This window comes from Ascaphus truei, chromosome 5 (assembly GCF_040206685.1).
Source record: "Ascaphus truei isolate aAscTru1 chromosome 5, aAscTru1.hap1, whole genome shotgun sequence".
NCBI classification, from domain to species: Eukaryota; Metazoa; Chordata; class Amphibia; order Anura; family Ascaphidae; genus Ascaphus; species Ascaphus truei.
The window spans coordinates 2,254,691-2,277,899 of NC_134487.1; the positions used below are offsets into that span (position 1 = coordinate 2,254,691).

The 23,209-nt window shown below is 56.6% G+C and overlaps 1 protein-coding gene and 1 long non-coding RNA gene across 3 annotated transcripts in view; one reads left to right on the forward strand and one right to left on the reverse strand.

Moving 5' to 3' along the window:
- Positions 1-23,209, forward strand: part of MAPK8IP2 (mitogen-activated protein kinase 8 interacting protein 2) — a 174,757-nt gene that overhangs the window by 109,491 nt on the left and 42,057 nt on the right. For both annotated transcript variants that reach the window (XM_075599235.1, XM_075599236.1), the window contains one exon: positions 1-7. This exon is cut by the window's left edge and continues 104 nt beyond it. In XM_075599235.1, the coding sequence (XP_075455350.1) occupies positions 1-7 (7 nt within the window). The remainder of the gene's footprint in view (positions 8-23,209) is intronic.
- The window catches only part of LOC142494784 (uncharacterized), a 130,015-nt gene that overhangs the window by 53,789 nt on the left and 53,017 nt on the right, over positions 1-23,209 (reverse strand). The window lies entirely within an intron of this gene.

Here is a 23,209-nt window from a genome sequence, read left to right on the forward strand (position 1 = left end):
GCCAGAGGTACAAGCCTTTAACTAGCCCATAACCAGCCCGTAATTAATCCATAACCAGTGATAACCAGCCCATGGATGACCCCTGAACAGACCGTAACTAACCCTTAACCAGCCCATAAGTCATTGTCACGCAGCTCATACCTAGTCAGTAACCAGCCTTTAACCAAATAGTAACCAGACCTCTAACTCAACCCATCCCATGCTGGACTACTACCAGAAACACATCCTTGTTTAAATACAGAACCCTGTTTGAAAATGTGCAGTAAGATAGCATATTACAACCCTAACCCTAACCCTCACCCTAACCCTAACCCTAAAACAAACACTGCTATTAAAAAATAGTAACCCAAACCAAAGGCAACCCAATAATCCAACAAGACCCTACCTGATCCAACCACAACAAATCAAACCACCCACATCCTACCCCACCCAACCATGCCTGAGTCCTGATTGACTTTCAGAAGGTGACATCATTGTCCCCTCGGGTGCGTTATCCTGGTATATGTCCTGATGTTCTGCACTAATATACCATGAAATCCGGCAGAATCACTGATATTCTTGGTTATAATGGAAAATGTTATGTTAATATACTGTAGGAACAATTTCCCATGCTACATCTGTAGGTCCAACTCAGCCCAGCCTAACCAGACCAGACCCAACTTGGTCCAACCAGACACAAGCCAATCAGACCAGACCTAACCAGACTCTAAGAGCTAATACCAAGGTTGATACCAGCACTCCTGAATAGGGAAAAGTGTGATTGGTGCACTAGGTGAAGAGGTAGATACATCTGACCCAACCAGAGCCAGTCATAATGCAGCCCAACCCAACTATTCACGACCCAAACAGACCTGAGCCTACCAGACCCAATGCTACATCTGTAAATACGGGCCAAAGTTTACCCAGTCCAGCCTTGTCCTAAGCCAAGCCTAACCCAGAGTTACCGCAACTGACCCTTAATCATCTCTAAACAGGACCACATCAATGACAGCTCGGCAATGCAACCTTGACCCAGCTCAGTCAGAGGACTGACCCAATGCACTGTGTCTGGCTATGTGGTTGTGCATTTGTGCGGTTGTGCATTTGTGCGGTTGTGCATTTGTGCGGTTGTGCATTTTTGTGGTTATGCATTTGTGCGGTTATGCATTTGTGTGGTTGAACAGTTGGGTAGATGTGCGGTTATATGATTCTGCAGTCGTATCCTTTTACGGTGATACGGTTGTGTGGAGCGACTGCAGGACCGGAGTCCAGTCGCCGGGACAGGCAGCAGGGAAGTAGTGATGGGCAGTGGGTAGGCAGTGCTCCGAGGCTGGCAGCAGGCAGGTAGCGATGGGCAGTGGGTAGGCAGTGCTCCGAGGCTGGCAGCAGAGAGGTAGTGATGGGCAGTGGGTAGGCAGTGCTCCGAGGCTGGCAGCAGAGAGGGAGTGATGGGCAGTGGGTAGGCAGTGCTCCGAGGCTGGCAGCAGGGAGGTAGCGATGGGCAGTGAGTAGGCAGTGCTCTGAGGCTGGCAGCAGAGAGGTAGTGATGGGCAGTGGGTAGGCAGTACTCCGAGGCTGGCAGCAGAGAGGTAGTGATGGGCAGTGAGTAGGCAGTGCTCCGAGGCTGGCAGCAGGCAGGTAGTGATGGGCAGTGGGTAGGCAGTGCTGCGAGGCTGGCAGCAGGCCGGTAGCGATGGGCAGTGGGTAGGCAGTGCTCCGAGGCTGGCAGCAGAGAGGTAGTGATGGGCAGTGAGTAGGCAGTGCTCTGAGGCTGGCAGCAGGCAGGTAGTGATGGGCAGTGGGTAGGCAGTGCTGCGAGACTGGCAGCAGGCAGGTAGCGATGGGCAGTGTGTAGGCAGTGCTCCGAGGCTGGCAGCAGAGAGGTAGTGATGGGCAGTGGGTAGGCAGTGCTCCGAGGCTGGCAGCAGGGAGGTAGCGATGGGCAGTAGGTAGGCAGTGCTCCGAGGCTGGCAGCAGAGAGGTAGCGATGGGCAGTGGGTAGGCAGTGCTCCGAGGCTGGCAGCAGAGACGTAGCGATGGGCAGTGGGTAGGCAGTGCTCCGAGGCTGGCAGCAGAGAGGTAGTGATGGGCAGTGAGTAAGCAGTGCTCCGAGGCTGGCAGCAGAGAGGTAGCGATGGGCAGTGGGTAGGCAGTGCTCCGAGGCTGGCAGCAGACAGGTAGCGATGGGCAGTGGGTAGGCAGTGCTCCGAGGCTGGCAGCAGGCAGGTAGTGATGGGCAGTGGGTAGGCAGTGCTCCGAGGCTGGCAGCAGAGAGGTAGCGATGGGCAGTGGGAAGGCAGTGCTCCGAGGCTGGCAGCAGGCAGGTAGTGATGGGCAGTGGGTAGGCAGTGCTCCGAGGCTGGCAGCAGAGAGGTAGTGATGGGCAGTGAGTAGGCAGTGCTCTGAGGCTGGCAGCAGGCAGGTAGTGATGGGCAGTGGGTAGGCAGTGCTGCGAGACTGGCAGCAGGCAGGTAGCGATGGGGAGTGTGTAGGCAGTGCTCCGAGGCTGGCAGCAGAGAGGTAGTGATGGGCAGTGGGTAGGCAGTGCTCCGAGGCTGGCAGCAGGGAGGTAGCGATGGGCAGTAGGTAGGCAGTGCTCCGAGGCTGGCAGCAGAGAGGTAGCGATGGGCAGTGGGTAGGCAGTGCTCCGAGGCTGGCAGCAGAGACGTAGCGATGGGCAGTGGGTAGGCAGTGCTCCGAGGCTGGCAGCAGAGAGGTAGTGATGGGCAGTGAGTAAGCAGTGCTCCGAGGCTGGCAGCAGAGAGGTAGCGATGGGCAGTGGGTAGGCAGTGCTCCGAGGCTGGCAGCAGACAGGTAGCGATGGGCAGTGGGTAGGCAGTGCTCCGAGGCTGGCAGCAGGCAGGTAGTGATGGGCAGTGGGTAGGCAGTGCTCCGAGGCTGGCAGCAGAGAGGTAGCGATGGGCAGTGGGAAGGCAGTGCTCCGAGGCTGGCAGCAGGCAGGTAGTGATGGGCAGTGGGTATAGGCAGTGCTCCGAGGCTGGCAGCAGGGAGGTAGCGATGGGCAGTAGGTAGGCAGTGCTCCGAGGCTGGCAGCAGAGAGGTAGCGATGGGCAGTGGGTAGGCAGTGCTCCGTGGCTGGCAGCAGAGAGGTAGCGATGGGCAGTGGGTAGGCAGTGCTCCGAGGCTGGCAGCAGAGAGGTAGCGATGGGCAGTGAGTAGACAGTGCTCCGAGGCTGGCAGCAGAGAGGTAGCGATGGGCAGTGGGTAGGCAGTGCTCCGAGGCTGGCAGCAGGGAGGTAGCGATGGGCAGTGGATAGGCAGTGCTCCGAGGCTGGCAGCAGGCAGGTAGCGATGGGCAGTGGGTAGGCAGTGCTCCGAGGCTGGCAGCAGAAAGGTAGTGATGGGCAGTGAGTAGGCAGTGCTCTGAGGCTGGCAGCAGAGAGGTAGCAATGGGCAGTGGGTAGGCAGTGCTCTGAGGCTGGCAGCAGAGAGGTAGCGATGGGCAGTGGGTAGGCAGTGCTCCGAGGCTGGCAGCAGAGAGGTAGCGATGGGCAGTGGGTAGGCAGTGCTCCGAGGCTGGCAGCAGAAAGGTAGTGATGGGCAGTGAGTAGGCAGTGCTCTGAGGCTGGCAGCAGAGAGGTAGCGATGGTCAGTGGGTAGGCAGTGCTCCGAGGCTGGCAGCAGGCAGGTAGTGATGGGCAGTGGGTAGGCAGTACTCCGAGGCTGGCAGCAGAGAGGTAGCGATGGGCAGTGGGTAGGCAGTGCTCCGAGGCTGGCAGCAGAGAGGTAGCGATGGGCAGTGGGTAGGCAGTGCTCCGAGGCTGGCAGCAGAGAGGTAGTGATGGGCAGTGGGTAGGCAGTGCTCCGAGGCTGGCAGCAGAGAGGTAGCGATGGGCAGTGGGTAGGCAGTGCTCCGAGGCTGGCAGCAGAGAGGTAGCGATGGGCAGTGGGTAGGCAGTGCTCCGAGGCTGGCAGCAGAGAGGTAGTGATGGGCAGTGGGTAGGCAGTGCTCCGAGGCTGGCAGCAGAGAGGTAGCGATGGACAGTGGGTAGGCAGTGCTCCGAGGCTGGCAGCAGAGAGGTAGTGATGGGCAGTGGGTAGGCAGTGCTCCGAGGCTGGCAGCAGAGAGGTAGTGATGGGCAGTGAGTAGGGAGTGCTCCGAGGCTGGCAGCAGAGAGGTAGCGATGGGCAGTGGGTAGGCAGTGCTCCGAGGCTGGCAGCAGGGGGTAGCGATGGGCAGTGGATAGGCAGTGCTCCGAGGCTGGCAGCAGGGAGGTAGCGATGGGCAGTGGATAGGCAGTGCTCCGAGGCTGGCAGCAGGCAGGTAGCGATGGGCAGTGGGTAGGCAGTGCTCCGAGGCTGGCAGCAGGCAGGTAGTGATGAGCAGTGGGTAGGCAGTACTCCGAGGCTGGCAGCAGAGAGGTAGCGATGGGCAGTGGGTAGGCAGCAGTGCTCCGAGGCTGGCAGCAGGCAGGTAGCGGTGGGCAGTGGGTAGGCAGTGCTCCGAGGCTGGCAGCAGGCAGGTAGTGATGGGCAGTGGGTAGGCAGTGCTCCGAGGCTGGCAGCAGAGAGGTAGTGATGGGCAGTGAGTAGGGAGTGCTCTGAGGCTGGCAGCAGAGAGGTAGCGATGGGCAGTGAGTAGGCAGTGCTCCGACGCTGGCAGCAGGCAGGTAGCAATGGGCAGTGGGTAGGCAGTGCTCTGAGGCTGGCAGCAGAGAGGTAGCGATGGGCAGTGGGTAGGCAGTGCTCCGAGGCTGGCAGCAGGCAGGTAGTGATGGGCAGTGGGTAGGCAGTGCTCCGAGGCTGGCAGCAGGCAGGTAGTGATGGGCAGTGGGTAGGCAGGGCTCCGAGGCTGGCAGCAGAGACGTAGCGATGGGCAGCGGGTAGGCAGTGCTCCGACGCTGGCAGCAGGCAGGTAGCAATGGGCAGTGGGTAGGCAGTGCTCTGAGGCTGGCAGCAGAGAGGTAGCGATGGGCAGTGGGTAGGCAGTGCTCCGAGGCTGGCAGCAGGCAGGTAGTGATGGGCAGTGGGTAGGCAGTGCTCCGAGGCTGGCAGCAGAGAGGTAGCGATGGGCAGTGGGTAGGCAGTGCTCCGAGGCTGGCAGCAGGCAGGTAGTGATGGGCAGTGGGTAGGCAGGGCTCCGAGGCTGGCAGCAGAGACGTAGCGATGGGCAGCGGGTAGGCAGTGCTCCGAGGCTGGCAGCAGAGAGGTAGCGATGGGCAGTGGGTAGGCAGTGCTCCGAGGCTGGCAGCAGGCAGGTAGTGATGGGAAGTGGGTAGGCAGTGCTGCGAGACTGGCAGCAGGCAGGTAGCGATGGGCAGTGGGTAGGCAGTGCTCCGGGGCTGGCAGCAGGCAGGTAGCGATGGGCAGTGGGTAGGCAGGGCTCCGAGGCTGGCAGCAGAGACGTAGCGATGGGCAGCGGGTAGGCAGTGCTCCGAGGCTGGCAGCAGAGAGGTAGCGATGGGCAGTGGGTAGGCAGTGCTCCGAGGCTGGCAGCAGGCAGGTAGTGATGGGCAGTGGGTAGGCAGTGCTCCGAGGCTGGCAGCAGAGAGGTAGCGATGGGCAGTGGGTAGGCAGTGCTCCGAGGCTGGCAGCAGGCAGGTAGTGATGGGCAGTGGGTAGGCAGTACTCCGAGGCTGGCAGCAGAGATGTAGCGATGGGCAGTGGGTAGGCAGTGCTGCGAGACTGGCAGCAGGCAGGTAGCGATGGGCAGTGGGTAGGCAGTGCTCCGGGGCTGGCAGCAGGCAGGTAGCGATGGGCAGTGGGTAGGCAGGGCTCCGAGGCTGGCAGCAGAGACGTAGCGATGGGCAGCGGGTAGGCAGTGCTCCGAGGCTGGCAGCAGAGAGGTAGCGATGGGCAGTGGGTAGGCAGTGCTCCGAGGCTGGCAGCAGGCAGGTAGTGATGGGCAGTGGGTAGGCAGTGCTCCGAGGCTGGCAGCAGAGAGGTAGCGATGGGCAGTGGGTAGGCAGTGCTCCGAGGCTGGCAGCAGGCAGGTAGTGATGGGCAGTGGGTAGGCAGTACTCCGAGGCTGGCAGCAGAGATGTAGCGATGGGCAGTGGGTAGGCAGTGCTCCGAGGCTGGCAGCAGGCAGGTAGCGGTGGGCAGTGGGTAGGCAGTGCTCTGAGGCTGGCAGCAGGCAGGTAGTGATGGGCAGTGGGTAGGCAGTGCTCCGAGGCTGGCAGCAGAGAGGTAGCGATGGGCAGTGGGAAGGCAGTGCTCCGAGGCTGGCAGCAGGCAGGTAGTGATGGGCAGTGGGTAGGCAGTGCTCCGAGGCTGGCAGCAGAGAGGTAGCGATGGGCAGTGGGTAGGCAGTGCTCCGAGGCTGGCAGCAGGCAGGTAGTGATGGGCAGTGGGTAGGCAGGGCTCCGAGGCTGGCAGCAGAGACGTAGCGATGGGCAGCGGGTAGGCAGTGCTCCGAGGCTGGCAGCAGAGAGGTAGCGATGGGCAGTGGGTAGGCAGTGCTCCGAGGCTGGCAGCAGGCAGGTAGTGATGGGAAGTGGGTAGGCAGTGCTGCGAGACTGGCAGCAGGCAGGTAGCGATGGGCAGTGGGTAGGCAGTGCTCCGGGGCTGGCAGCAGGCAGGTAGCGATGGGCAGTGGGTAGGCAGGGCTCCGAGGCTGGCAGCAGAGACGTAGCGATGGGCAGCGGGTAGGCAGTGCTCCGAGGCTGGCAGCAGAGAGGTAGCGATGGGCAGTGGGTAGGCAGTGCTCCGAGGCTGGCAGCAGGCAGGTAGTGATGGGCAGTGGGTAGGCAGTGCTCCGAGGCTGGCAGCAGAGAGGTAGCGATGGGCAGTGGGTAGGCAGTGCTCCGAGGCTGGCAGCAGGCAGGTAGTGATGGGCAGTGGGTAGGCAGTACTCCGAGGCTGGCAGCAGAGATGTAGCGATGGGCAGTGGGTAGGCAGTGCTGCGAGACTGGCAGCAGGCAGGTAGCGATGGGCAGTGGGTAGGCAGTGCTCCGGGGCTGGCAGCAGGCAGGTAGCGATGGGCAGTGGGTAGGCAGGGCTCCGAGGCTGGCAGCAGAGACGTAGCGATGGGCAGCGGGTAGGCAGTGCTCCGAGGCTGGCAGCAGAGAGGTAGCGATGGGCAGTGGGTAGGCAGTGCTCCGAGGCTGGCAGCAGGCAGGTAGTGATGGGCAGTGGGTAGGCAGTGCTCCGAGGCTGGCAGCAGAGAGGTAGCAATGGGCAGTGGGTAGGCAGTGCTCCGAGGCTGGCAGCAGGCAGGTAGTGATGGGCAGTGGGTAGGCAGTACTCCGAGGCTGGCAGCAGAGATGTAGCGATGGGCAGTGGGTAGGCAGTGCTCCGAGGCTGGCAGCAGGCAGGTAGCGGTGGGCAGTGGGTAGGCAGTGCTCTGAGGCTGGCAGCAGGCAGGTAGTGATGGGCAGTGGGTAGGCAGTGCTCCGAGGCTGGCAGCAGAGAGGTAGCGATGGGCAGTGGGAAGGCAGTGCTCCGAGGCTGGCAGCAGGCAGGTAGTGATGGGCAGTGGGTAGGTAGTGCTCCGAGGCTGGCAGCAGGGAGGTAGCGATGGGCAGTAGGTAGGCAGTGCTCCGAGGCTGGCAGCAGAGAGGTAGCGATGGGCAGTGGGTAGGCAGTGCTCCGAGGCTGGCAGCAGAGAGGTAGCGATGGGCAGTGGGTAGGCAGTGCTCCGAGGCTGGCAGCAGAGAGGTAGCGATGGGCAGTGAGTAGGCAGTGCTCCGAGGCTGGCAGCAGAGAGGTAGCGATGGGCAGTGGGTAGGCAGTGCTCCGAGGCTGGCAGCAGGGAGGTAGCGATGGGCAGTGGATAGGCAGTGCTCCGAGGCTGGCAGCAGGCAGGTAGCGATGGGCAGTGGGTAGGCAGTGCTCCGAGGCTGGCAGCAGAAAGGTAGTGATGGGCAGTGAGTAGGCAGTGCTCTGAGGCTGGCAGCAGAGAGGTAGCGATGGGCAGTGGGTAGGCAGTGCTCTGAGGCTGGCAGCAGAGAGGTAGCGATGGGCAGTGGGTAGGCAGTGCTCCGAGGCTGGCAGCAGAGAGGTAGCGATGGGCAGTGGGTAGGCAGTGCTCCGAGGCTGGCAGCAGAAAGGTAGTGATGGGCAGTGAGTAGGCAGTGCTCTGAGGCTGGCAGCAGAGAGGTAGCGATGGTCAGTGGGTAGGCAGTGCTCCGAGGCTGGCAGCAGGCAGGTAGTGATGGGCAGTGGGTAGGCAGTGCTCCGAGGCTGGCAGCAGAGAGGTAGCGATGGGCAGTGGGTAGGCAGTGCTCCGAGGCTGGCAGCAGGCAGGTAGCGGTGGGCAGTGGGTAGGCAGTGCTCCGAGGCTGGCAGCAGGCAGGTAGTGATGGGCAGTGGGTAGGCAGTGCTCCGAGGCTGGCAGCAGAGACGTAGCGATGGGCAGTGGGTAGGCAGTGCTCCGAGGCTGGCAGCAGAGAGGTAGCGATGGGCAGTGGGTAGGCAGTGCTCCGAGGCTGGCAGCAGGCAGGTAGCGATGGGCAGTGGGTAGGCAGTGCTCTGAGGCTGGCAGCAGAGAGGTAGCGATGGGCAGTGAGTAGGCAGTGCTCCGACGCTGGCAGCAGGCAGGTAGTGATGGGCAGTGGGTAGGCAGTGCTCCGAGGCTGGTAGCAGAGAGGTAGCGATGGGCAGTGGGTAGGCAGTGCTCCGAGGCTGGCAGCAGGCAGGTAGTGATGGGCAGTGGGTAGGCAGTGCTCCGAGGCTGGCAGCAGAGAGGAAGTGATGGGCATTGGGTAGGCAGTGCTCCGAGGCTGGCAGCAGAGACGTAGCGATGGGCAGTGGGTAGGCAGTGCTCCGAGGCTGGCAGCAGAGAGGTAGCGATGGGAAGTGGGTAGGCAGTGCTGCGAGACTGGCAGCAGGCAGGTAGCGATGGGCAGTGGGTAGGCAGTACTCCGAGGCTGGCAGCAGAGATGTAGCAATGGGCAGTGGGTAGGCAGTGCTGCGAGACTGGCAGCAGGCAGGTAGCGATGGGCAGTGGGTAGGCAGTGCTCCGTGGCTGGCAGCAGGCAGGTAGCGATGGGCAGTGGGTAGGCAGGGCTCCGAGGCTGGCAGCAGAGACGTAGCGATGGGCAGCGGGTAGGCAGTGCTCCGAGGCTGGCAGCAGAGAGGTAGCGATGGGCAGTGGGTAGGCAGTGCTCCGAGGCTGGCAGCAGGCAGGTAGTGATGGGCAGTGGGTAGGCAGGGCTCCGAGGCTGGCAGCAGAGAGGTAGCGATGGGCAGTGGGTAGGCAGTGCTCCGAGGCTGGCAGCAGAAAGGTAGTGATGGGCAGTGGGTAGACAGTACTCCGAGGCTGGCAGCAGAGATGTAGCGATGGGCAGTGGGTAGGCAGTGCTCCGAGGCTGGCAGCAGGCAGGTAGCGGTGGGCAGTGGGTAGGCAGTGCTCTGAGGCTGGCAGCAGGCAGGTAGTGATGGGCAGTGGGTAGGCAGTGCTCCGAGGCTGGCAGCAGAGAGGTAGCGATGGGCAGTGGGACGGCAGTGCTCCGAGGCTGGCAGCAGGGAGGTAGTGATGGGCAGTGGGTAGGCAGTGCTCCGAGGCTGGCAGCAGGGAGGTAGCGATGGGCAGTAGGTAGGCAGTGCTCCGAGGCTGGCAGCAGAGAGGTAGCGATGGGCAGTGGGTAGGCAGTGCTCCGAGGCTGGCAGCAGAGAGGTAGCGATGGGCAGTGGGTAGGCAGTGCTCCGAGGCTGGCAGCAGAGAGGTAGCGATGGGCAGTGAGTAGGCAGTGCTCCGAGGCTGGCAGCAGAGAGGTAGCGATGGGCAGTGGGTAGGCAGTGCTCCGAGGCTGGCAGCAGGGAGGTAGCGATGGGCAGTGGATAGGCAGTGCTCCGAGGCTGGCAGCAGGCAGGTAGCGATGGGCAGTGGGTAGGCAGTGCTCCGAGGCTGGCAGCAGAAAGGTAGTGATGGGCAGTGAGTAGGCAGTGCTCTGAGGCTGGCAGCAGAGAGGTAGTGATGGGCAGTGGGTAGGCAGTGCTCTGAGGCTGGCAGCAGAGAGGTAGCGATGGGCAGTGGGTAGGCAGTGCTCCGAGGCTGGCAGCAGAGAGGTAGCGATGGGCAGTGGGTAGGCAGTGCTCCGAGGCTGGCAGCAGAAAGGTAGTGATGGGCAGTGAGTAGGCAGTGCTCTGAGGCTGGCAGCAGAGAGGTAGCGATGGTCAGTGGGTAGGCAGTGCTCCGAGGCTGGCAGCAGGCAGGTAGTGATGGGCAGTGGGTAGGCAGTACTCCGAGGCTGGCAGCAGAGAGGTAGCGATGGGCAGTGGGTAGGCAGTGCTCCGAGGCTGGCAGCAGGCAGGTAGCGGTGGGCAGTGGGTAGGCAGTGCTCCGAGGCTGGCAGCAGGCAGGTAGTGATGGGCAGTGGGTAGGCAGTGCTCCGAGGCTGGCAGCAGAGACGTAGCGATGGGCAGTGGGTAGGCAGTGCTCCGAGGCTGGCAGCAGAGAGGTAGCGATGGGCAGTGGGTAGGCAGTGCTCCGAGGCTGGCAGAAGGCAGGTAGCGATGGGCAGTGGGTAGGCAGTGCTCTGAGGCTGGCAGCAGAGAGGTAGCGATGGGCAGTGAGTAGGCAGTGCTCCGACGCTGGCAGCAGGCAGGTAGTGATGGGCAGTGGGTAGGCAGTGCTCCGAGGCTGGCAGCAGAGAGGTAGCGATGGGCAGTGGGTAGGCAGTGCTCCGAGGCTGGCAGCAGAGAGGTAGCGATGGGCAGTGGGTAGGCAGTGCTCCGAGGCTGGCAGCAGAAAGGTAGTGATGGGCAGTGAGTAGGCAGTGCTCTGAGGCTGGCAGCAGAGAGGTAGCGATGGGCAGTGGGTAGGCAGTGCTCCGAGGCTGGCAGCAGGCAGGTAGTGATGGGCAGTGGGTAGGCAGTACTCCGAGGCTGGCAGCAGAGAGGTAGCGATGGGCAGTGGGTAGGCAGTGCTCCGAGGCTGGCAGCAGGCAGGTAGCGGAGGGCAGTGGGTAGGCAGTGCTCCGAGGCTGGCAGCAGGCAGGTAGTGATGGGCAGTGGGTAGGCAGTGCTCCGAGGCTGGCAGCAGAGACGTAGCGATGGGCAGTGGGTAGGCAGTGCTCCGAGGCTGGCAGCAGAGAGGTAGCGATGGGCAGTGGGTAGGCAGTGCTCCGAGGCTGGCAGAAGGCAGGTAGCGATGGGCAGTGGGTAGGCAGTGCTCTGAGGCTGGCAGCAGAGAGGTAGCGATGGGCAGTGAGTAGGCAGTGCTCCGACGCTGGCAGAAGGCAGGTAGTGATGGGCAGTGGGTAGGCAGTGCTCCGAGGCTGGCAGCAGAGAGGTAGCGATGGGCAGTGGGTAGGCAGTGCTCCGAGGCTGGCAGCAGGCAGGTAGTGATGGGCAGTGGGTAGGCAGTGCTCCGAGGCTGGCAGCAGAGAGGAAGTGATGGGCAGTGGGTAGGCAGTGCTCCGAGGCTGGCAGCAGAGACGTAGCGATGGGCAGTGGGTAGGCAGTGCTCCGAGGCTGGCAGCAGAGAGGTAGCGATGGGAAGTGGGTAGGCAGTGCTGCGAGACTGGCAGCAGGCAGGTAGCGATGGGCAGTGGGTAGGCAGTGCTCTGAGGCTGGCAGCAGAGAGGTAGCGATGGGCAGTGAGTAGGCAGTGCTCCGACGCTGGCAGCAGGCAGGTAGCGATGGGCAGTGGGTAGGAAGTCTCCGATGCTGGAAGCAGAGAGGTAGTGATGGGCAGTGAGTAGGCAGTGCTCCAAGGCTGGCAGCAGAGAGGTAGCGATGGGCAGTGGGTAGGCAGTGCTCCGAGGCTGGCAGCAGAAAGGTAGTGATGGGCAGTGAGCAGGCAGTGCTCCGAGGCTGGCGGCAGGTAGTGATGGGCAGTGGGTAGGCAGTGCTCCGAGGCTGGCGGCAGGTAGTGATGGGCAGTGGGTAGGCAGTGCTCTGAGGCTGGCAGCAGAGAGGTAGCGATGGGCAGTGAGTAGGCAGTGCTCTGAGGCTGGCAGCAGAGAGGTAGCGATGGGCAGTGGGTAGGCAGTGCTCCGAGGCTGGCAGCAGGAATGTAGCGTTGGGCAGTGGGTGGGCAGTGCTCCGAGGCTGGCAGCAGGGAGGTAGTGATGGGCAGTGGGTAGGCAGTGCTCCAAGGCTGGCAGCAGAGAGGTAGCGATGGGCAGTGTGTAGGCAGTGCTCCGAGGCTGGCAGCAGAGAGGTAGCGATGGGCAGTGGGTAGGCAGTGCTCCGAGGCTGGCAGCAGAGAGGTAGTGATGGGCAGTGGGTAGGCAGTGCTCCGAGGCTGGCAGCAGAGAGGTAGCGATGGGCAGTGGGTAGGCAGTGCTCCGAGGCTGGCAGCAGAGAGGTAGCGATGGGCAGTGGGTAGGCAGTGCTCCGAGGCTGGCAGCAGAGAGGTAGTGATGGGCAGTGGGTAGGCAGTGCTCCGAGGCTGGCAGCAGAGAGGTAGCGATGGACAGTGGGTAGGCAGTGCTCCGAGGCTGGCAGCAGAGAGGTAGTGATGGGCAGTGGGTAGGCAGTGCTCCGAGGCTGGCAGCAGAGAGGTAGTGATGGGCAGTGAGTAGGCAGTGCTCCGAGGCTGGCAGCAGAGAGGTAGCGATGGGCAGTGGGTAGGCAGTGCTCCGAGGCTGGCAGCAGGGAGGTAGCGATGGGCAGTGGATAGGCAGTGCTCCGAGGCTGGCAGCAGGCAGGTAGCAATGGGCAGTGGGTAGGCAGTGCTCCGAGGCTGGCAGCAGAAAGGTAGTGATGGGCAGTGAGTAGGCAGTGCTCTGAGGCTGGCAGCAGAGAGGTAGCGATGGGCAGTGGGTAGGCAGTGCTCCGAGGCTGGCAGCAGGCAGGTAGTGATGGGCAGTGGGTAGGCAGTACTCCGAGGCTGGCAGCAGAGAGGTAGCGATGGGCAGTGGGTAGGCAGTGCTCCGAGGCTGGCAGCAGGCAGGTAGCGGTGGGCAGTGGGTAGGCAGTGCTCCGAGGCTGGCAGCAGAGAGGTAGTGATGGGCAGTGGGTAGGCAGTGCTCCGAGGCTGGCAGCAGAGACGTAGCGATGGGCAGTGGGTAGGCAGTGCTCCGAGGCTGGCAGCAGAGAGGTAGCGATGGGCAGTGAGTAGGCAGTGCTCTGAGGCTGGCAGCAGGCAGGTAGCGATGGGCAGTGGGTAGGCAGTGCTCTGAGGCTGGCAGCAGAGAGGTAGCGATGGGCAGTGAGTAGGCAGTGCTCCGACGCTGGCAGCAGGCAGGTAGCGATGGGCAGTGGGTAGGCAGTACTCTGAGGCTGGCAGCAGAGAGGTAGCGATGGGCAGTGGGTAGGCAGTGCTCCGAGGCTGGCAGCAGGCAGGTAGCGATGGGCAGTGGGTAGGCAGTGCTCCGAGGCTGGCAGCAGGCAGGTAGCGATGGGCAGTGGGTAGGCAGTGCTCCGAGGCTGGCAACAGGCAGGTAGTGATGGGCAGTGGGTAGGCAGTGCTCCGAGGCTGGCAGCAGAGAGGTAGCGATGGGCAGTGGGTAGGCAGTGCTCCGAGGCTGGCAGCAGGCAGGTAGTGATGGGCAGTGGGTAGGCAGTGCTCCGAGGCTGGCAGCAGAGAGGTAGCGATGGGCAGTGGGTAGGCAGTGCTCCGAGGCTGGCAGCAGAGAGGTAGCGATGGGCAGCGGGTAGGCAGTGCTCCGAGGCTGGCAGCAGAGAGGTAGCGATGGGCAGTGGGTAGGCAGTGCTCCGAGGCTGGCAGCAGGCAGGTAGCGATGGGCAGTGGGTAGGCAGTGCTCTGAGGCTGGCAGCAGAGAGGTAGCGATGGGCAGTGAGTAGGCAGTGCTCCGACGCTGGCAGCAGGCAGGTAGCGATGGGCAGTGGGTAGGCAGTGCTCTGAGGCTGGCAGCAGAGAGGTAGCGATGGGCAGTGGGTAGGCAGTGCTCCGAGGCTGGCAGCAGGGAGGTAGCGATGGGCAGTGGATAGGCAGTGCTCCGAGGCTGGCAGCAGGCAGGTAGCGATGGGCAGTGGGTAGGCAGTGCTCCGAGGCTGGCAGCAGAAAGGTAGTGATGGGCAGTGAGTAGGCAGTGCTCTGAGGCTGGCAGCAGAGAGGTAGCGATGGGCAGTGGGTAGGCAGTGCTCTGAGGCTGGCAGCAGAGAGGTAGCGATGGGCAGTGGGTAGGCAGTGCTCCGAGGCTGGCAGCAGAGAGGTAGCGATGGGCAGTGGGTAGGCAGTGCTCCGAGGCTGGCAGCAGAAAGGTAGTGATGGGCAGTGAGTAGGCAGTGCTCTGAGGCTGGCAGCAGAGAGGTAGCGATGGTCAGTGGGTAGGCAGTGCTCCGAGGCTGGCAGCAGGCAGGTAGTGATGGGCAGTGGGTAGGCAGTACTCCGAGGCTGGCAGCAGAGAGGTAGCGATGGGCAGTGAGTAGGCAGTGCTCCGACGCTGGCAGCAGGCAGGTAGTGATGGGCAGTGGGTAGGCAGTGCTCCGAGGCTGGCAGCAGAGAGGTAGCGATGGGCAGTGGGTAGGCAGTGCTCCGAGGCTGGCAGCAGGCAGGTAGTGATGGGCAGTGGGTAGGCAGTGCTCCGAGGCTGGCAGCAGAGAGGAAGTGATGGGCAGTGGGTAGGCAGTGCTCCGAGGCTGGCAGCAGAGACGTAGCGATGGGCAGTGGGTAGGCAGTGCTCCGAGGCTGGCAGCAGAGAGGTAGCGATGGGAAGTGGGTAGGCAGTGCTGCGAGACTGGCAGCAGGCAGGTAGCGATGGGCAGTGGGTAGGCAGTGCTCTGAGGTTGGCAGCAGAGAGGTAGCGATGGGCAGTGAGTAGGCAGTGCTCCGACGCTGGCAGCAGGCAGGTAGCGATGGGCAGTGGGTAGGAAGTCTCCGATGCTGGAAGCAGAGAGGTAGTGATGGGCAGTGAGTAGGCAGTGCTCCAAGGCTGGCAGCAGAGAGGTAGCGATGGGCAGTGGGTAGGCAGTGCTCCGAGGCTGGCAGCAGAAAGGTAGTGATGGGCAGTGAGCAGGCAGTGCTCCGAGGCTGGCGGCAGGTAGTGATGGGCAGTGGGTAGGCAGTGCTCCGAGGCTGGCGGCAGGTAGTGATGGGCAGTGGGTAGGCAGTGCTCTGAGGCTGGCAGCAGAGAGGTAGTGATGGGCAGTGAGTAGGCAGTGCTCTGAGGCTGGCAGCAGAGAGGTAGCGATGGGCAGTGGGTAGGCAGTGCTCCGAGGCTGGCAGCAGGCAGGTAGCGTTGGGCAGTGGGTGGGCAGTGCTCCGAGGCTGGCAGCAGGGAGGTAGTGATGGGCAGTGGGTAGGCAGTGCTCCAAGGCTGGCAGCAGAGAGGTAGCGATGGGCAGTGTGTAGGCAGTGCTCCGAGGCTGGCAGCAGAGAGGTAGCGATGGGCAGTGGGTAGGCAGTGCTCCGAGGCTGGCAGCAGAGAGGTAGTGATGGGCAGTGGGTAGGCAGTGCTCCGAGGCTTGCAGCAGAGAGGTAGCGATGGGCAGTGGGTAGGCAGTGCTCCGAGGCTGGCAGCAGAGAGGTAGCGATGGGCAGTGGGTAGGCAGTGCTCCGAGGCTGGCAGCAGAGATGTAGTGATGGGCAGTGGGTAGGCAGTGCTCCGAGGCTGGCAGCAGAGAGGTAGCGATGGACAGTGGGTAGGCAGTGCTCCGAGGCTGGCAGCAGAGAGGTAGTGATGGGCAGTGGGTAGGCAGTGCTCCGAGGCTGGCAGCAGAGAGGTAGTGATGGGCAGTGAGTAGGCAGTGCTCCGAGGCTGGCAGCAGAGAGGTAGCGATGGGCAGTGGGTAGGCAGTGCTCCGAGGCTGGCAGCAGGGAGGTAGCGATGGGCAGTGGATAGGCAGTGCTCCGAGGCTGGCAGCAGGCAGGTAGCAATGGGCAGTGGGTAGGCAGTGCTCCGAGGCTGGCAGCAGAAAGGTAGTGATGGGCAGTGAGTAGGCAGTGCTCTGAGGCTGGCAGCAGAGAGGTAGCGATGGGCAGTGGGTAGGCAGTGCTCCGAGGCTGGCAGCAGGCAGGTAGTGATGGGCAGTGGGTAGGCAGTACTCCGAGGCTGGCAGCAGAGAGGTAGCGATGGGCAGTGGGTAGGCAGTGCTCCGAGGCTGGCAGCAGGCAGGTAGCGGTGGGCAGTGGGTAGGCAGTGCTCCGAGGCTGGCAGCAGAGAGGTAGTGATGGGCAGTGGGTAGGCAGTGCTCCGAGGCTGGCAGCAGAGACGTAGCGATGGGCAGTGGGTAGGCAGTGCTCCGAGGCTGGCAGCAGAGAGGTAGCGATGGGCAGTGAGTAGGCAGTGCTCTGAGGCTGGCAGCAGGCAGGTAGCGATGGGCAGTGGGTAGGCAGTGCTCTGAGGCTGGCAGCAGAGAGGTAGCGATGGGCAGTGAGTAGGCAGTGCTCCGACGCTGGCAGCAGGCAGGTAGCGATGGGCAGTGGGTAGGCAGTACTCTGAGGCTGGCAGCAGAGAGGTAGCGATGGGCAGTGGGTAGGCAGTGCTCCGAGGCTGGCAGCAGGCAGGTAGCGATGGGCAGTGGGTAGGCAGTGCTCCGAGGCTGGCAGCAGGCAGGTAGCGATGGGCAGTGGGTAGGCAGTGCTCCGAGGCTGGCAACAGGCAGGTAGTGATGGGCAGTGGGTAGGCAGTGCTCCGAGGCTGGCAGCAGAGAGGTAGCGATGGGCAGTGGGTAGGCAGTGCTCCGAGGCTGGCAGCAGGCAGGTAGTGATGGGCAGTGGGTAGGCAGTGCTCCGAGGCTGGCAGCAGAGAGGTAGTGATGGGCAGTGGGTAGGCAGTGCTCCGAGGCTGGCAGCAGAGAGGTAGCGATGGGCAGCGGGTAGGCAGTGCTCCGAGGCTGGCAGCAGAGAGGTAGCGATGGGCAGTGGGTAGGCAGTGCTCCGAGGCTGGCAGCAGGCAGGTAGCGATGGGCAGTGGGTAGGCAGTGCTCTGAGGCTGGCAGCAGAGAGGTAGCGATGGGCAGTGAGTAGGCAGTGCTCCGACGCTGGCAGCAGGCAGGTAGCGATGGGCAGTGGGTAGGCAGTGCTCTGAGGCTGGCAGCAGAGAGGTAGCGATGGGCAGTGGGTAGGCAGTGCTCCGAGGCTGGCAGCAGAGAGGTAGCGATGGGCAGTGGGTAGGCAGTGCTCCGAGGCTGGCAGCAGGCAGGTAGTGATGGGCAGTGGGTAGGCATCAGACGACTGTGGTCAGGAACAAGCTACAGTAGGTTAGGACATGAGAAGAGCAACATAGTTCAAGTCCAAATAGGGTATGGGAGACAGAGACAGACGATGATGCAGCGATAAGGGACAGGTGGTGGGCATCGGAAAATCTGCAGCAGGATCCCTGCAAGAAATAGCAACAGCAATCTAACGCCCTGGTGGCCGACAGGCAGAACTGCAGCCTTGGAGGTCAGAGCCAACCAGGAACATCACTGATAAACTGCGCAGTTGTGTGGTTATGGAATTGTACAGTTGTGTGGTTATGGGATTGTACAGTTGTGTGGTTATGGGATTGTACAGTTGTGTAGTTATGGGATTGTACAGTTGTGTGGTTATGGGATTGTACGGTTGTGTGGTTATGGGATTGTACAGTTGTGTGGTTATGGAATTGTACAGTTGTGTGGTTATGGGATTGTACAGTTGTGTGGTTATGGAATTGTACAGTTGTGTGGTTATGGGATTGTACAGTTGTGTGGTTATGGGATTGTACAGTTGTGTGGTTATGGAATTGTATAGTTATGGGATTGTATAGTTATGGGATTGTATGTATGGTTATTGGATTGTGTGGTTATGGGATTGTGTGGTTATGGGATTGTGTGGTTATGAAATTGTACGGTTGTGTGGTTATGGGATTGTACAGTTGTGTGGTTATGGGATTGTACAGTTGTGTGGTTATGGGATTATATGGTTGTGTGGTTATGGGATTGTACAGTTGTGTGGTTATGGGATTGTACAGTTGTGTAGTTATGGAATTGTACGGTTGTGTGGTTATGGGATTGTACAGTTGTGTGGTTATGCGATTGTACAGTTGTGTGGTTATGGGATTATACGGTTGTGTGGTTATGGAATTGTACAGTTGTGTGGTTATGGGATTGTACAGTTGTGTGGTTATGGAATTGTGCAGTTGTGTGGTTATGGGATTGTACAGTTGTGTGGTTATGGGATTGTACAGTTGTGTGGTTATGGAATTGTACAGTTGTGTAGTTATGGAATTGTACAGTTGTGTGGTTATGGGATTGTACAGTTGTGTGGTTATGGGATTGTACGGTTGTGTGGTTATGGGATTATACAGTTGTGTGGTTATGGGATTATACGGTTGTGTGGTTATGGGATTGTATAGTTGTATGGTTGTGTGGTTATGGGATTGTATGTTTGTGTGGTTATGGGATTGTGTGGTTATGGGATTGTATGGTTATGGGATTGTATAGTTATGGGATTGTATATTTATGGGATTGTATAGTTATGGGATTGTATAGTTATGGGATTGTATAGTTATGGGATTGTATGTTTGTGTGGTTATGGGATTGTACGGTTGTGTGGTTATGGGATTGTACAGTTGTGTGGTTATGGAATTGTACAGTTGTGTGGTTATGGGATTGTACAGTTGTGTGGTTATGGAATTGTACAGTTGTGTGGTTATGGGATTGTACAGTTGTGTGGTTATGGGATTGTACAGTTGTGTGGTTATGGAATTGTATAGTTATGGGATTGTATAGTTATGGGATTGTATGTATGGTTATTGGATTGTGTGGTTATGGGATTGTGTGGTTATGGGATTGTGTGGTTATGGAATTGTACGGTTGTGTGGTTATGGGATTGTACAGTTGTGTGGTTATGGGATTATATGGTTGTGTGGTTATGGGATTGTACAGTTGTGTGGTTATGGGATTGTACAGTTGTGTAGTTATGGAATTGTACAGTTGTGTGGTTATGGGATTGTACGGTTGTGTGGTTATGGGTTTGTACGGTTGTGTGGTTATGGGTTTGTACGGTTGTGTGGTTATGGGTTTGTACGGTTGTGTGGTTATGGGTTTGTACAGTTGTGTGGTTATGGGATTGTACGGTTGTGTGGTTATGGGTTTGTACGGTTGTGTGGTTATGGGTTTGTACGGTTGTGTGGTTATGGGATTGTACAGTTGTGTGGTTATGGAATTGTACAGTTGTGTGGTTATGGGATTGTACAGTTGTGTGGTTATGGAATTGTGCAGTTGTGTGGTTATGGGATTGTACAGTTGTGTGGTTATGGGATTGTACAGTTGTGTGGTTATGGAATTGTACAGTTGTGTAGTTATGGAATTGTACAGTTGTGTGGTTATGGGATTGTACAGTTGTGTGGTTATGGGATTGTACGGTTGTGTGGTTATGGGATTATACGGTTGTGTGGTTATGGGATTGTGTGGTTATGGGATTATACGGTTGTGTGGTTATGGGATTGTATAGTTGTATGGTTGTGTGGTTATGGGATTGTATGTTTGTGTGGTTATGGGATTGTGTGGTTATGGGATTGTATAGTTATGGGATTGTATATTTATGTAATTGTATAGTTATGGTATTGTTTAGTTATGGGATTGTATAGTTATGGGATTGTATGTATGGTTATGGGATTGTGTGGTTATGGGATTGTGTGGTTATGGGATTGTGTGGTTATGGGATTGTGTGGTTATGGGATTGTGTGGTTATGGGATTGTGTGGTTATGGGATTGTATGGTTATGTGTTTATGGGATTGTGTGTTTATGGAATTGCATGTTTGTGTGGTTATGGGATTGTATGTTTGTGTGGTTATGGGATTGTATGGTTATGGGATTGTATGGTTATGGGATTGTATGGTTATGGGATTGTATAGTTATGGGATTGTATAGTTATGGGATTGTATAGTTATGGGATTGTGTGGTTATGGGATTGTGTGGTTATGGGATTGTGTGGTTATGGGATTGTATGGTTATGTGTTTATGGGATTGTGTGTTTATGGAATTGCATGTTTGTGTTGTTATGGGATTGTATGTTTGTGTGGTTATGGGATTGTATGGTTATGGGATTGTATAGTTATGGGATTGTATAGTTATGGGATTGTATGGTTATGGGATTGTATGGTTATGGGATTGTATGGTTATGGGATTGTATGGTTATGGGATTGTATGGTTATGGGATTGTATGGTTATGGGATTGTATGGTTATGGGATTGTATGGTTATGGGATTGTATGGTTATGGGATTGTATGGTTATGGGATTGTATGGTTATGGGATTGTATGTTTGTGTGGTTATGGGATTGTATGGTTATGGGATTGTATGGTTATGGGATTGTATGTTTGTGTGGTTATGGGATTGTATGGTTATGGGATTGTATGGTTGTATGGTTATGGGATTGTATGGTTATGGGATTGTATGGTTATGGGATTGTATGTTTGTGTGGTTATGGGATTGTATGGTTATGGGATTGTATGGTTATGGGATTGTATGTTTGTGTGGTTATGGGATTGTATGGTTATGGGATTGTATGGTTGTATGGTTATGGGATTGTATGGTTGTATGGTTGTATGGTTATGGGATTGTATGGTTATGGGATTGTATGGTTATGGGATTGTATGGTTATGGGATTGTATGGTTATGGGATTGTATGGTTATGGGATTGTATGGTTATGGGATTGTATGTTTGTGTGGTTATGGGATTGTATGGTTATGGGATTGTATGGTTATGGGATTGTATGTTTGTGTGGTTATGGGATTGTATGGTTATGGGATTGTATGGTTATGGGATTGTATGTTTGTGTGGTTATGGGATTGTATGGTTATGGGATTGTATGGTTGTATGGTTATGGGATTGTATGGTTGTATGGTTGTATGGTTATGGGATTGTATGGTTATGGGATTGTATGGTTATGGGATTGTATGTTTGTGTGGTTATGGGATTGTATGGTTATGGGATTGTATGTTTGTGTGGTTATGGGATTGTACAGTTGTGTGGTTATGGGATTGTACAGTTGTGTAGTTATGGAATTGTACAGTTGTGTGGTTATGGGATTGTACGGTTGTGTGGTTATGGGTTTGTACGGTTGTGTGGTTATGGGTTTGTACGGTTGTGTGGTTATGGGTTTGTACGGTTGTGTGGTTATGGGTTTGTACAGTTGTGTGGTTATGGGATTGTACGGTTGTGTGGTTATGGGTTTGTACGGTTGTGTGGTTATGGGTTTGTACGGTTGTGTGGTTATGGGATTGTACAGTTGTGTGGTTATGGAATTGTACAGTTGTGTGGTTATGGGATTGTACAGTTGTGTGGTTATGGAATTGTGCAGTTGTGTGGTTATGGGATTGTACAGTTGTGTGGTTATGGGATTGTACAGTTGTGTGGTTATGGAATTGTACAGTTGTGTAGTTATGGAATTGTACAGTTGTGTGGTTATGGGATTGTACAGTTGTGTGGTTATGGGATTGTACGGTTGTGTGGTTATGGGATTATACGGTTGTGTGGTTATGGGATTGTGTGGTTATGGGATTATACGGTTGTGTGGTTATGGGATTGTATAGTTGTATGGTTGTGTGGTTATGGGATTGTATGTTTGTGTGGTTATGGGATTGTGTGGTTATGGGATTGTATAGTTATGGGATTGTATATTTATGTAATTGTATAGTTATGGTATTGTTTAGTTATGGGATTGTATAGTTATGGGATTGTATGTATGGTTATGGGATTGTGTGGTTATGGGATTGTGTGGTTATGGGATTGTGTGGTTATGGGATTGTGTGGTTATGGGATTGTGTGGTTATGGGATTGTGTGGTTATGGGATTGTATGGTTATGTGTTTATGGGATTGTGTGTTTATGGAATTGCATGTTTGTGTGGTTATGGGATTGTATGTTTGTGTGGTTATGGGATTGTATGGTTATGGGATTGTATGGTTATGGGATTGTATAGTTATGGGATTGTATAGTTATGGGATTGTATAGTTATGGGATTGTATAGTTATGGGATTGTGTGGTTATGGGATTGTGTGGTTATGGGATTGTGTGGTTATGGGATTGTATGGTTATGTGTTTATGGGATTGTGTGTTTATGGAATTGCATGTTTGTGTTGTTATGGGATTGTATGTTTGTGTGGTTATGGGATTGTATGGTTATGGGATTGTATGGTTATGGGATTGTATAGTTATGGGATTGTATAGTTATGGGATTGTATGGTTATGGGATTGTATGGTTATGGGATTGTATGGTTATGGGATTGTATGTTTATGGGATTGTATGGTTATGGGATTGTATGGTTATGGGATTGTATGGTTATGGGATTGAATGGTTATGGGATTGTATGGTTATGGGATTGTATGGTTATGGGATTGTATGGTTATGGGATTGTATGGTTATGGGATTGTATGTTTGTGTGGTTATGGGATTGTATGGTTATGGGATTGTATGGTTATGGGATTGTATGTTTGTGTGGTTATGGGATTGTATGGTTATGGGATTGTATGGTTGTATGGTTATGGGATTGTATGGTTATGGGATTGTATGGTTATGGGATTGTATGTTTGTGTGGTTATGGGATTGTATGGTTATGGGATTGTATGGTTATGGGATTGTATGTTTGTGTGGTTATGGGATTGTATGGTTATGGGATTGTATGGTTGTATGGTTATGGGATTGTATGGTTGTATGGTTGTATCGTTATGGGATTGTATGGTTATGGGATTGTATGGTTATGGGATTGTATGTTTGTGTGGTTATGGGATTGTATGGTTATGGGATTGTATGTTTGTGTGGTTATGGGATTGTATGGTTATGGGATTGTATGGTTATGGGATTGTATGTTTGTGTGGTTATGGGATTGTATGTTTGTGTGGTTATGGGATTGTATGGTTATGGGATTGTATGGTTATGGGATTGTATGTTTGTGTGGTTATGGGATTGTATGGTTATGGGATTGTATGGTTATGGGATTGTATGGTTATGGGATTGTATTTTTGTGTGGTTATGGGATTGTTATGGTTATGGGATTGTATGTTTGTGTGGTTATGGATTGTATGGTTATGGGATTGTATGGTTGTGTGGTTATGGGATTGTATGGTTATGGGATTGTATGGTTATGGGATTGTATGTTTGTGTGGTTATGGGATTGTATGGTTATGGGATTGTATGGTTATGGGATTGTATGGTTATGGGATTATATGGTTATGGGATTTTATGTTTGTGTGGTTATGGGATTGTATGGTTATGGGATTGTATGGTTGTGTGGTTATGGGATTGTATGGTTATGGGATTGTATGGTTATGGGATTGTATAGTTATGGGATTGTATAGTTATGGGACTGTATAGTTATGGGATTGTATAGTTATGGGATTGTATGGTTATGGGATTGTATGTTTGTGTGGTTATGGGATTGTATGGTTATGGGATTGTATGGTTGTATGGTTATGGGATTGTATGGTTGTATGGTTGTATGGTTAT